Below are 12,946 nucleotides of genomic sequence, written 5' to 3' on the forward strand. Positions count from 1 at the left end.
GATGACAACTTAGAAGGGGATGGAAGTCTGCATTAGGGGTTCAAGAGATGAAGATGGTTCAGGGAGAAGAAAGTGTGCGCCTGGGATGATGCGAGAGCGTGATTAGATGAAGCCGATGTTCGCTGCTGCTCACTGGTGCCATCGTCCGCGTTTGTTAGGAGCACACGCAATTTGAGAGGGGCGTTCCACTACCGAGCTGATGTGCCTCTGGGTCTGTTTGACCCGCTTCACTTCCGGCAGGTCAGGGATGGCCGTTGCGCGATCCAGGGAATCCCTGTATTTGATCTACACCACGGGGATGGAGAGCAGGTGTCAGTCAAGAGACAAAAAAAAGAAAACAAACAAAAAAAAATTAGCAAAAGAGACAACACAGCACAGCGCCAGAAAAGAGCACAACAGGATATTACGTTTTTGTTTTTTTTGTAAACTGCCCCAAAAATAAATAACTAAATCAGCCCCGGATACCAGTTTCTCCAATTAACATGAAATTGGTTGCTTTGTCTCTCATGACAGGACAAACAAAAAAGTCTCAAGGACCCAGAAGTGAAATTCAGCAGCCTTAAAAACTCAAAATCAAAATCCAAGTTGGCCCCATTTTAATTCAAAGCTGCCATTCTGAGCGACTTCCAGAGCTGAAACGTTGTTCGCAAGTTAGAAAAAAAGCCACAAACCACATTTTCAACGCTCAATACAAAATTAGTGGGACATTCCCATGATAACAGGACGCACAAAAAAAGTCTCAAATACTGAAGAGGATGTTGACCACCCTGATTTAAAGCAGCAATTTGGAGCTAATTCCAGGGCTGATACTTCTATTCAAAAGTTGAAAAAAATGTCCAGTTTAGCCGTACGGCGGTCCAGAGAGTCTTTGTATTTGATATACCCCAAGAAGGTAAAGAGCAAGCGTCAGTCAAGACACACAAAAAAAACCCAATTAAAAAAACAAAGCACAACATCAAAGATCACAAAGGGACATGAAGCTTTTTTTTTTTACATCCTGGGAAATGAAGAAGCGTGTTAGCCCACTGGAGTTATAATGTCAGGTAACTGCAGAGAATGCTCTACTGTGTTTTTTTTTTTTTCCAAGGGGAGTGAAATGAGCCAGGGGGAGGTTGGGGTTCACTCTTTTTGGGATACCGTGCTAATATTTAGCTGATTGCGTCTAACGCGTTCCATCTCTGGCGTCGCCGACACAGATATGCCTCGTCCCACGTCTTCCTTGTATTGGAGCTTTGGAACGAGACAAAAAAAAAAGTCAAACATGGTGGTGACACTCAAAAGTAGTTTAGAAGGGTAGAACCCGACCGATACTGGGTTTTTGGGGTACAAACATGGCTGGCTTGGTCATCTACCATTGTTTTGTTATGGTGTTCCTCTTAATATTAGCAATGCTAATTCAAAGGCATAAAAGGAACTTGGCGATTGAGTAGATGACTCAGTCTCGGCTCTAGAAATTTAGAAAGGGAACATTTGGCCCCCAACAATCAGTTGTACATATCAACAAGACTGGGTGGACAAGTGTTTCAGGGCGATTCAGTAAATTCCAGGGTGTGGCGAGAGTTTGGAAAGGTTTTTTTAAGAGTTTTACATGAAACTGGGTCAATGTGACTCAAGGACCTATACCAAACACTGAACATGAAGTGGGCCATTTTGGTTTGAAGCAGCCATTTTGGGTGAATTCCAGGGCTGACATTTTGTTAGAAAATCTGCGGCAAATATAAATAAATAAATAAATCAGCCCCGGAAATCAGTTTCACAGATCAAGACGAAATTGGGTGGATACTTCTGTCAAAGCAGTATACATGAAAAGGTCTCAGGGAAGCTGCTTGATGGAAGCCGCCAATTTGGGCAAATTCAAAGGCTGTCAATGGTATTGACCTGTATTTGAATGCACCCATGTCTATGATGACCAGCCAGTTTTATCGACAGTATCGGTTGGGATCTTTCTGAAAAACTTCAAGCAGGCAGATTATTTGAGGAAAATATGGAAGGGGTTATCATTTGGAAAAAAATCAGTTTCAAACAGTAGCCAACAGCAGTCGAGGGGGAGCATGATGACACAAAGAATCTTAGTTAGGATGGAAGAATGTGAAGCGTTGCCCTTCCAAGTTGGCAAAGGGATTTGGGGGAGGTCAGAGGATTGCGGGGGGCTGATGACTGTAAAGAGGTAAGAGTAGGCGGGACATAAGAAGAGTTTTCCTCTACCGAGCTGATATGCTTTTGGGTTTCTCGGACCCGCTTCACCTCCGGGAGGTCTGGTATGGCTGTGGCTTGACAAAGAGAATCCTTGTACTGTACCTGCCCGTTGAAAAAAAAAAAATGTCACACAGGTAAAAAGTCGAAGACAACCCTCGCAAAAAAATGCCCGCCCATTCACTCACAAAGTTAGTATCAACACCAGCACAGGCAATTTAGAGCTAGCGAATCGGGGGGAAACAAGACTGAAGGTGTTAACTTATGTGAAAGGACATGTTCCCGAAAAACTTTCAGTATGCGGTATCTCTGGTAGGGCCCTCTCTCTGATACAGGCGTGCCTTGTCTTCTTTGCATTACAGCTCGGACGGAGAGAAAAAGTCAACCTGAAGTACTTTGGACTTTAGAAGGACTAATCCTGACATTTGCGTCCCTTGTCTGTCTTTGTTCTTGGTGGGCAGTCCAATCTGCAAACACATTATGCCACTGACTGACTCAACATCGGAAATCATCTGGGAAAGACCTGGTATGTTGCTAAAATCTGACAAACTCTTGATACCTTAACGACTAACCAGATGATATCAGCAAGATTGGTCGGAAACTTGCCATCAGTGTCAACGGGACATTTCAAGCGGGCGGTTTATTTGAAGAAGGATTGAAGGGATTATCATTTAGAGGGAAGTCAGTTCCAAACAAAGTCAAACACTGGTCAAGAGGAGAGAGTGATGAGACAAGAGTCTTCGTTAAGATGGAAGAGGTCAAGTACTGGACTTCCAAGTTGGGAAGGTGAGAGGATTGTAGGGATGATGATTGTACGGTGGGTAAAGAGTAGGGGTAGATGGGATCTTCTACCGAGCTGATATTCTTCTGGGTTTCTCGGACCCGCTTCACCTCAGGAAGATCTGGTATAGCCGTACCTTGACTCAGAGAATCCTTGTACTGTATCTGCCCGTTGCAAAAAAAAAATGTCACACAGATAGAAAGTCAAAGACAACCCACGCAAAAAAATGCCCGCCCGTTGACTCGCAAAGTTAGTATCAACACCAGCACAGGCAATTTAGAGCTAGTGAATCGGGGGAAACAAGACTGAAGGTGTTAATTTATGTGAAAGGACATATTCCCGAAAAACTTTCAGTACGCGGTATCTCTCGTAGGGCTCTCTCGAATACAGGCGTGTCTTGTCGTCTTTGCATTACAGCTCGGAAGGAGAGTCAACCTAAAGTACTTTGGAGTTCAGAAGAACTAATGCTGGGATTCGACTGACCAGAGGATGTCAACAATATAGGTCGGGAACTTGCCATCGGTGTCAACGGGACATTTCAAGCAGGCGGATTATTTGAAGAAGTATTGAAGCGATTATCATGTGGAGGAAAGTCAGTTCCAAACAAAGTCAAACACTGGTCAAAGGAGAGAGCGATGAGACGAGAATCTGAGTTAGGATGGAAGATGTCAAGTACTGGACTTCCGAGTTGGGAAGGTAAGAGGACTGCAGGGATATGATTGAATGGCGTGTAAAGAGTAGGAGTATATGGGATCCTCTACCGAGCTGATATTCTTCTGGGTTTCTCGAACCCGCTTCACCTCGGGGAGGTCTGGTATGGCTGTACCTTGACTGAGAGAATCCTTGTACTGTATCTGCCCATTGCAAAAAATGTCACACAGGTACAAAGTCAAAGACAATCCTCCAAAAAATGCCCGCCCGTTCACTCGCAAAGTTAGTGTCAACATCACCACAAGCAATTAAAGCTTGCGAATCAGGGAAAACAAGACTGAAGTTGTTAATTTATGTGAAAGGGCATGTTCCCGAAAAACTTTCAGTATGCGGTATCTCTGGTAGGGCCCTCTCTCTGATACAGGCGTGCCTTGTCTTCTTTGCATTACAGCTTGGAAGGAGAGAAAAAGTAAACCTAGTACTTTGGACTTTAGAAGGACTAATGCTGGGATATGGGCCACTTGTCTGTCTTTTTACTTGGTAGACATTCCAATCTCCAAAGACATTATGCCACTGACTGACTCAACATCGGAAATCATCTGGGAAAGACCTGGTACGTTGCTAAAACCTGACGAACTGTTGATACCTTCCGACTGATCAGAGGGTATCAACAAGATAGGTCGGGAACTTGCCACTGCCATCATTGGGACATTTCAGACAGGCGGATTATTTGAAGAAGTATTGAAGGGATTGTCATTTGGAGGAAAGTCAGTTCCAAACAAAGTCAAACACTGGTCAAGAGTAGAGTGATGAGATGAGAATCTGAGTTAGGATGGAAGATGTGAAGCACTGGACTTCCGAGTTGTGAAGTCGTAGGGATGATGATTGTACGGTGGGTAAAGAGTAGGGGTAGATGGGATCTTCTACCGAGCTGATATTCTTCTGGGTTTCTCGGACCCGCTTCACCTCAGGAAGATCTGGTATAGCTGTACCTTGACTCAGAGAATCCTTGTATTGTATCTGCCCGTTGCAAAAAATGTCACACAAGTACAAAGTCAAAGAACTCGCAAAAAAATGCCCGCCCGTTCACTTGCAAAGTTAGTGTCAACATCAGCACAGGCAATTTAGAGCTAACGAATCGGGGAAAACAAGACTGAAGGAGTTAACTTAAGTGAAAGGACATGTTCCTGAAAACTTTCAGTACACAGTATCTCTAGTAGGGCTCTCGAATACAGGCGTGCCTTGTCTTCTTTGCAGGTTGATACCTTGCGACTGACCAGAGGACATCAACAATACAGGTCGGGAACTTGCCACCGGCGTCAACGGGACATTTCAAACAGGCGGATTATTTGAAGAAGTATTAAAGGGAGTATCATTTGGAGGAACATCAGTTCCAAACAAAGTCAAACACTAGTCAAGAGGAGAGAGTGATGAGACAAGAGTCTTAGTTGGGGTGGAAGATGTCAAGTACTGGACTCCCGAGTTGGGAAGGTGAGAGGATTGTAGGGATGATGATTGTATGGTGGGTAAAGAGTACGGGTAGATGGGATCCTCTACCGAGCTGATATTCTTCTGCGTTTCTCGGACCCGCTTCACCTCAGGAAGATCTGGTATAGCCGTACCTTGACTCAGAGAATCTTTGTACTGTATCTGCCCGTTGCAAAAAAATGTCACACAAGTACAAAGTCAAAGACAACCTTCGCAAAGATGTCCATGGATTCACTCACGACATTCGCATCCAACTCAATACAGGTAGCGAGCAGGTTGTTTTTGGAGTTGATGATTCCAGTTTTAGATTGGATTAATCATTAAAACGTGAGAGAGAAGGGTGTGGTGAGGTTATTCACTTGTGTGAACCAGTTTTGAATCATTGCATCCATAACAAAGTGTGTCTTCTCCGAAACTGAAAGTGAGTATGAGGTATGACCAGGGTCCATACATTTTCTGGACATTTAGGTAAAAAAAAAAATCTCAAAGACAATGACACACTTGTCTGCTATCTGCTCTCAAGTCTCAATGTCTCTCATTCTAGTTTGAAGCAGTAAGTTTGGGCGATATCCAGTTATTCACTACGTGCCCTCGAGTGTCAATGTCCTGATCGAAGCTGAAGGTGGACAAATTATGCCTGTTAAGAGCCAGAATCTGTCCCCAGCTTTTTTTTTTTTCCCGACTAATAGTCGTCTGAAATCTGGTTCCAGAGGGATTTATCAGTCTAAGTTCGGCTTTCTGTTGAGTTTGAGCACAAATGAAGTAGTTAGCATTCCGAGGCCACGGAATGTCTTCTCTTACTTCCGCAACGATTTGAAAGCTGATCATTGTTGCAGGTACACTTTGTACCTGCAACAATGATCACTGAAATGTACGCTATGTTTAAAAATGTACAGTGTAAGACCAAATTTGGCCATTTTTTTTTAATCCAAAGACTGACACCTTAGATCTTCAGACAAGTCCTGATAGGACCGAGCTTTGACCCAACCCAGCAACTGGTTTCCACAAGTTAAAAGGACTACGGGTTTTATTACGCAGACTCTCGGAACCAATGAACAAACACGGCGAATGGAAAAAAGCCACGTTTAGCAAAGTGTACTGGATTAAAATGATAGTCAAGGGAGTAGTCAGGTCATATTCTGAGGGAAATATGGAGGGATGGCTCAGCGGAGGACTCGAGGTGGAGTACCGTGCTAACGTTCCTCTGGTTTCGTTTAACTCTCTCCATCTCGGGGGTTTCGGGCAAAGCCGTTCCTCCTCCTAAATCCTCTTTGTATTGAATCTTGTTTTGGGGATGGACCAGAAGCGAAAGAAGAAGCAAAAAATAGTCGGCTCTTCTGTTCGGGAGAGAAAACTGAACCAAATTTGAGATCTCCACCCATTTGTTGTCCATTTGTAGCATTTCGGAGGACTTACCTCACAGTTGAGGGCGTGCAAAGAGAAACAATATTTGGACAAACAAATACTGTAAATATGCAGAGGGCCCTTGACTTACGGATCGGTGATTTTTTTAATATATTTTTTTGCATTGTTTAGGGAGCTATATTTCTTTAAATTCTCATTTACTATGTTCGATTATATCTTAATACAAGACAGTGTCTATTTTCGTTTATGAGAAACATCCCAAAAATGGCTGGACTAAATTTCGATTCATTTCCAATTGAGAAAATTGATTTAGAAGCATGGTCACGGAACAAATTTAACTTGTAAGTCGAGGTCCCCCTGTATATACAGCATCACCACGCGGTAGCCAAGGGTTAGCGGGGTTGAATTGCTAACACAACGATGTACTCATTGTTGACAAAACACACACACACACACACACACAACCCCACCACCAAAAAAAAAAAAAACGCAAGCAGATGGAAAGATTCTGGTTAAAGATGATGAAGGAAGAAGGAAAAAAAAGTGTTAAGCGTCGGTGTGAAATGACATGTCATGAAGTAGATACCAAGCTGAAATTCTTCGTATTTTCTTTAACGCGAAGAATTTCGGGGGTGATTACAGCTGACCCTTTGCCCTTTATGACGTGTATTAGGTCAGTCTGGTACTGAAGCTACGGGAAGAAAAACACACAATTAAAAGAAAAAAAAGAAAAGACAGCACCCATACTCTTACGTTTCATATAAATAACAAGTATTTATATAGATTAATGATTACGGTCAAGTCACAGTCCAAAAGTGAGGCGCAAAAAGGGCTTGTGTTCTCAAAAAGTCTTTTGATTGTCCCGAAGCTAAGGTAGGGACAAGGAGAAATTGGTTTAAGTTTGTTGATTAGCCCCAGGCTGTGTGTAGGAATGCTTTAAAAAAAAAAATTATTCCACATCATTTATTGCAACCTATTTTGCGGACCCGCAAGTTAAAGCTCAGAGAACCCCGAGGGCCCCCTGACCCCCAGTTTGAGAACCCATGATAACAAACCACCATTGCACTTACAGTGCTGAAGTTCTTCTGGTTCTCACGGACTCTCTGCATCTCAGGGGTGTCCAGAACGGGGACATATTGGGACATGGTCTTCTCCGCCTCTTCTTTATACTTTTTCTGTTAGGACAACCACATTCAGGTTTTGCACGGCGACGCGACACCGGAATCTGGCGAGTGACGGAAAATCCACCTGGCTGATGATGTTCTTCATCTGCTGAGCGTGGATGATGTCTGGAGTGTCGATGACGGTGGTGTAGCTAGCTCGGTCCATCTCGGCTGTGTGCTTATACTTGACCTGGATGATGAAAAAAAATTAAAAAAATTATCGGCTCATTGATGATCGTTGGCCCCACCGAGAAAGAGACTCTCAACCCACACCACAGGATAGTTACTCAGGATAATCTCGAAAGACCATCGGTCTTTCAAGATGTCCGCATTTAGCAATAGAAAAATGAATTGACACATTGATGCTGACCTGACTGAGGATGTCGGTGGCATTCCTGGCCCGCATGAAGTCCGGGGTGTCGTTGGCCAATGCCAACAATCCCTTGCCCTTAATCTCCTGCTCCAGCGACTTCTTGTACTCTCTCTGCAAACGTCACGCAAAGAAAAAAAACAAATGCCTTGCTCTAAGGCGGCCAAAACCAGCGATGGAGTTGTCCTACTCATTCACACCGAGTATGGGAGGGGGAGTGTTGGAGGGGGCTGCCAAACGAGAACCCTCGACGGCTTAGTGTCATGCATAAACAAAAAGCCCAAAAAGATGACCAAAAACTGCCTTTTGGAATAGATTTTTGTACACTCGTTTGATTTTGATTGCCAAAACTTTAACATTGAGAGTGACTAGTCGGGGAGATCACTTATGGTCATTGTATTAGGATTTCACAGACATGATTGTTGATGTTAAAAATCAAAGAGAGGATTAGGGAACACTCATTTTTGCGGTAGATTTTTTTTTTTTTAGGAAGAGAAAAGATGGCTGAAATGTTAGCGACATCATCAAGCAGCGACCAAAGTTTGCCCCTGATCTTTCGAGCTGCGGTTAGGTACAGTTAAGAAGCATCGGACGCCCGACGTCCCGCCAGCCAACCAGTCGGTCGTACCTCGCACAGGATTTGAGTGGCATTCGTTGCCCTCAAAAGCTCGGGAGTTTCCTCCAGCACAGTTAGCCCTTTACCCTTCACGCCCTCCTCTAGATCCCTCCTGTACTCTCTCTACAGGATGGAAAAAGAACAGAGAGACTGCGGAGGGCAGGCCAAGGCACAACAAAAAAAAAAGTCCAGCGCAAAGTCACCGGACATTCCCCCCGTGCTGAAAGCCAATACAGTATACATCCCGTTTGGAAAGGGAGACGCCAGTGACTTTGGCAAGAATCCTGATCACCAACTGTGAATCAACATTGGATCAGACAGCATGGAAAGACAACTTTCACTATAACAACATAATCCAAATTCACCGTGCATGCGGCTGCAAAGGGAAAACGGTACAAAGTGACAGTGGATGCAGGTTGACATGGAGATTCTGGAGCATGGTACGATTAATGTGTTGTGACATAACATGCAACTGACACGGGCACGCCAACCCAACACACGACAGCCCTTTGGCTGTAGGTTCTTCGTGAAGGGGAAAAAGGGGGGCTGCGGAGTAGTGGGGGTCAGATTTAAATCAGCAGTGCGTAACTCATGAAGCGATGGGACATAAACTCAGTAATTAAATTATTCAATTAACCGACCCTTAGCTTGTAGGTAGCTACTCACTGTACCTATCAAGTGCATTTTCAGATATGTTTACATATTGTAACTATACACGACATTGCGTTAACCTGTCGGCCCGGAGTGTTGCGGTTACGCACTGTGACTTGAAATCGAGTCATCTCTAGGTTGAGGTTACCAAAGTAAGGAAACACCTTTTGGTGCTACTTCATTAGCATTGGGTGTTTAGTGTGTATAATATGGGTTCATTCAGGAAAAAAAAATGGTGATGAGAGAAAACCGAGGGGGTGTAATCGTGAGCTAGTATGATTACAGGGGAGGTGGAGGGGTGAGATGAAAGTAGAGGTACTGGGGAGGGATGGGGGTAGGGAGGGGTGGGGGTTGGGCTCAGGTGGTCCTTTGGTTACCTCACTGGCTATTTTGGTGGCATGTCTGACATGTATCATGGCGGGCGTGACTTCCAAGCCCGAGAGGTTCTTGCCCCTCATGGTCTCCTCAAAATCCTTCCTATAGTCTTTCTAGTGGCCGCAGAAATAAGACAGGGACACACACACACACGTCACGTACATACCTGGCGCTGCTCTCTCCATGTTTGTGCACTATCGTAAAATAATTTGATTAAGAAAAAAAAATTCTACCAATTGTGTGGGAATTTTTTTTTTAAATTTGATGAAATAATAATGTGCAGCTTTAGAAGGAATAAATGCAGACTGTGGAACAAAAAAAAAAAAAAAAAAAAACAATAACGACATGACAGAGACATTTCAACAGGATGATCACGTCACGTCCTCCTCCACTGCTCCGTGTTCACCGAAGATCAGACGCGAAGATCAGACCACGCGCTTACCTGGCTCTGCATGTGCTGTGCCTCCTTGGCCGTCACGTATGTTGGCGTCTCAAAGTCCAGCATGGCTCTGCCCCTCTCCTTTTCATACTTCTCTTTGTATTTCACCTGTTCACACCAATATTTCTATCACTGCGCTTGGAGCCGCAATGGAATTAAGACATCACTTGGTTGACATTCGGCTAAGTAACAGTGGTTGGAAGTCATCAAGTACTTCAGCCATCTGAGTTTTGTCCAAGTCTGTTCCCTACCTCCCGGAAGGACTTACTATGCTCTGCAGTTCCGAAGCCTCCTTGTGATGGAGCTGCTCGGGTGTGTCGGGAATCACGTGGTAGTGACCCCTACTTTCCTCAAACTTCCTCTTGTAGCAGTACTGCGGCGCAATGCCCGGTCAAAAAAGCAGCACAAACAAGAATTCCACGACTACGGACCGTTCGGTCAAAGGGTGAGCGCTCACACCAATTTAAAATGGATGAAAAAAAATGACATGATTTGAGTTAATTTATTCATCTACTGAAGAGATTAATAAATCAATAAATATGTTCTTCCTATTCATTAAATATGACAACACATGCATTTGGTTAAAAAAAAAAAAAAAAAAATCGATTTTTGCCAGTTAGATGGACAAATATGCCGGTTAAAGAAATCTGATGTTTTGAGTTACATGAGGAATGATGAGATTTTGATATAGCAAGCAAAATGGAAAAAAAAAAAAGCAGGTTAAAAAAATGCTCGCTGTACAAGAGGTGGAGGATGAGTGGAGTATGGATCACTACCAGATGAAGTCACAGATTTTAAGGCATGGATGAATGGAGATGCTACTGAGGGTTACGCGGGAAGTGGACGCACGCGTATGGCTTCCCGACAGCGGTGCGAGGATGGCAAGATTTAATTGGTTAACGATGTCTTACGTCACTGGACAGCCTGCTGGTGCTCAGGCCGTGCTGCATGGAGAGAGACTCGGCCATGTCGGTCACGGGCTTGTGAAGCTTCTTCAGGTCACGTTTGTACTTCACCTGCAGCAAAAGGGACAGGGTTCCAACACGGGGAAGGCTCCATCCCGCCCGCGGTGGAGTTTTGTGACGGCGCCACCTACCTCGCTAGCCAGCGTGTGGGCGTCCTTGTAGGTCTTGTAAACCGTACTCTCCTTCAGGTCATACCGAGGTCTCTTTCCCTTCATTTCCTTGTCAAACTTCTCCTTATACTTCAGCTAGTGGGGTGGTCAAAACAGAAGGCTTGTCAAGAAACGTCAACCCTGTCACCAACGAACGACAAGTCGCATTCATTGTCACCGAGTATGAGGGTGAAGCATTCCCAAGTTTTGTAAGAATCCACATGAACGCCAAATGAATCTCATATATAACAAACAGATATATATGGAATGGGAAATGTGGTAGGATAAAGAAAATAAGCAGGCCTCAAACATGTCATTTTGGTCTTTATTGGACACGTCTCTGGAGGAAACGGTTTTCCAATAAACTGTGGTAAAAGATTTCAAACGGTTAGTACTTCCCTTTCAAATTGTAGTTATCGATTAGCTTTAGCATCTCAGACTCAACGTCTCTTGTCAACTCCTGCGAAGTCCTCAAACAAGTCATTTTGCTTTTTACTGACATCCAGGGAGGTAAACCGTTTGCGGAGAAAAATGGTCCGCGTTACTCTTTTAAATTTTTATTAAAATTGTAGCTAGCATTCATATTTAGCATCTGAGAGTCATTGCTTCTGTAGCCTGCGCCCTCCGCAATATACTTTCGGCTGTTCATCTTTTCCATCAGCGGACCCGAATCCAGCCAGACAGACACACCGTGCGTTAGTTAGCAGCTAGCCCAGCGTTAGCCTCCTTACATCACTCGTCACCGCACTCATTTTCTTAATGTGGCGCATCAGCGGGGTGTCGTAGGAGGCCATTCCGTGGGGGGAAGGCTTGGCCTGAACCCAAGCGTAGCCGGATGGTTTGCGACATAAGACGACAAAGACAATGAAGAAGCAGGAAGACAGCATGGATGGTGAAGACAACATGAAAATCTACTTTGATGGACATGGTGACACTGAAGCATGGACTGAAACAAGGATGGAGAATGTCAGGAGCTTCCGGACAAAATTAGCAGAGCTGGCAGTACATGGATAGATGGATGGATAGAGGGGATGGAGGCATGGATGGATCCAAAGACATATGAGTGAATTGGTTGGCTGGCCAGCTGGCGAAGGACAGAAGCTTGCGGCCGAGATGCTCCTCAGTCAGTTTAAGTTCTTCTTACCTGGCTGTTGAGCTTGCAGACTTCCGTGGCCAGCTCGATGTCGGGCCGGTGGACCAGAGAACCTCCGCGGCTGGCCTCTTCACGGGCTTTGTTGCGGTAGCCGATCTGACGAGACAATATACAATTTTAAATGATTTCTGACCATACGATTAAAAAAAAAAGAAAAAAAAATTGACCAACCAAGTAATAAACTGTTTTTTTACCAATGAGATTAAAAAATTACAATGAATATATTTTTCTGTGCCTCATCTTAAAACAAAAGTAAATAATTATATTTTCCTGCCAGTTAGACGAAAACAAAATAAAATGATTCTATTTAAATAATAATAATAATAATTTAGCAATTTTTATTTTTGGCCCCTTACATCGCTGACGAGTTTGGCGGTGTGCGTGGCCTTCTTGATGTCAGGTCGATCCACTACGGCGGTGGTGTAGTGAAGGTTGGCTTTGGCATTCTTCTTGTAGTCAAGCTGAAACGCCAACATTTTTCATTCATAAAACTGTACCTAAATAACGATCTGAGTAAAATGTGTTACACATTAAAAAGTTGTAAAAAAAACTTAGCAAAATATATGTGTAAAACAAAAAGATTAAAA

General features: G+C 43.9%; 1 protein-coding gene across 1 annotated transcript in view; it reads right to left on the bottom strand.

Annotated features, from left to right (window-relative positions):
• neb (nebulin) overlaps positions 1–12,946 on the bottom strand; it is a 61,580-nt gene that overhangs the window by 3,950 nt on the left and 44,684 nt on the right. The window contains exons 117-136 of the mRNA XM_019880123.1: positions 12,716–12,820; positions 12,351–12,455; positions 11,938–12,021; positions 11,189–11,302; positions 11,004–11,108; positions 10,096–10,200; positions 9,656–9,766; positions 8,640–8,750; positions 8,012–8,125; positions 7,727–7,831; positions 7,549–7,653; positions 7,065–7,169; positions 6,303–6,395; positions 5,183–5,275; positions 4,553–4,645; positions 3,736–3,828; positions 3,046–3,138; positions 2,206–2,298; positions 1,138–1,230; positions 193–285 (exon numbers count right to left, since the gene is read on the bottom strand). Of these exons, the coding sequence (XP_019735682.1) occupies positions 193–285; positions 1,138–1,230; positions 2,206–2,298; positions 3,046–3,138; positions 3,736–3,828; positions 4,553–4,645; positions 5,183–5,275; positions 6,303–6,395; positions 7,065–7,169; positions 7,549–7,653; positions 7,727–7,831; positions 8,012–8,125; positions 8,640–8,750; positions 9,656–9,766; positions 10,096–10,200; positions 11,004–11,108; positions 11,189–11,302; positions 11,938–12,021; positions 12,351–12,455; positions 12,716–12,820 (2,013 nt within the window). The remainder of the gene's footprint in view (positions 1–192; positions 286–1,137; positions 1,231–2,205; positions 2,299–3,045; positions 3,139–3,735; positions 3,829–4,552; positions 4,646–5,182; positions 5,276–6,302; positions 6,396–7,064; positions 7,170–7,548; positions 7,654–7,726; positions 7,832–8,011; positions 8,126–8,639; positions 8,751–9,655; positions 9,767–10,095; positions 10,201–11,003; positions 11,109–11,188; positions 11,303–11,937; positions 12,022–12,350; positions 12,456–12,715; positions 12,821–12,946) is intronic.

This window comes from Hippocampus comes, unplaced genomic scaffold (genome assembly GCF_001891065.2).
Source record: "Hippocampus comes isolate QL1 unplaced genomic scaffold, H_comes_QL1_v1.1 scaffold214, whole genome shotgun sequence".
Classification (NCBI taxonomy): Eukaryota; Metazoa; Chordata; class Actinopteri; order Syngnathiformes; family Syngnathidae; genus Hippocampus; species Hippocampus comes.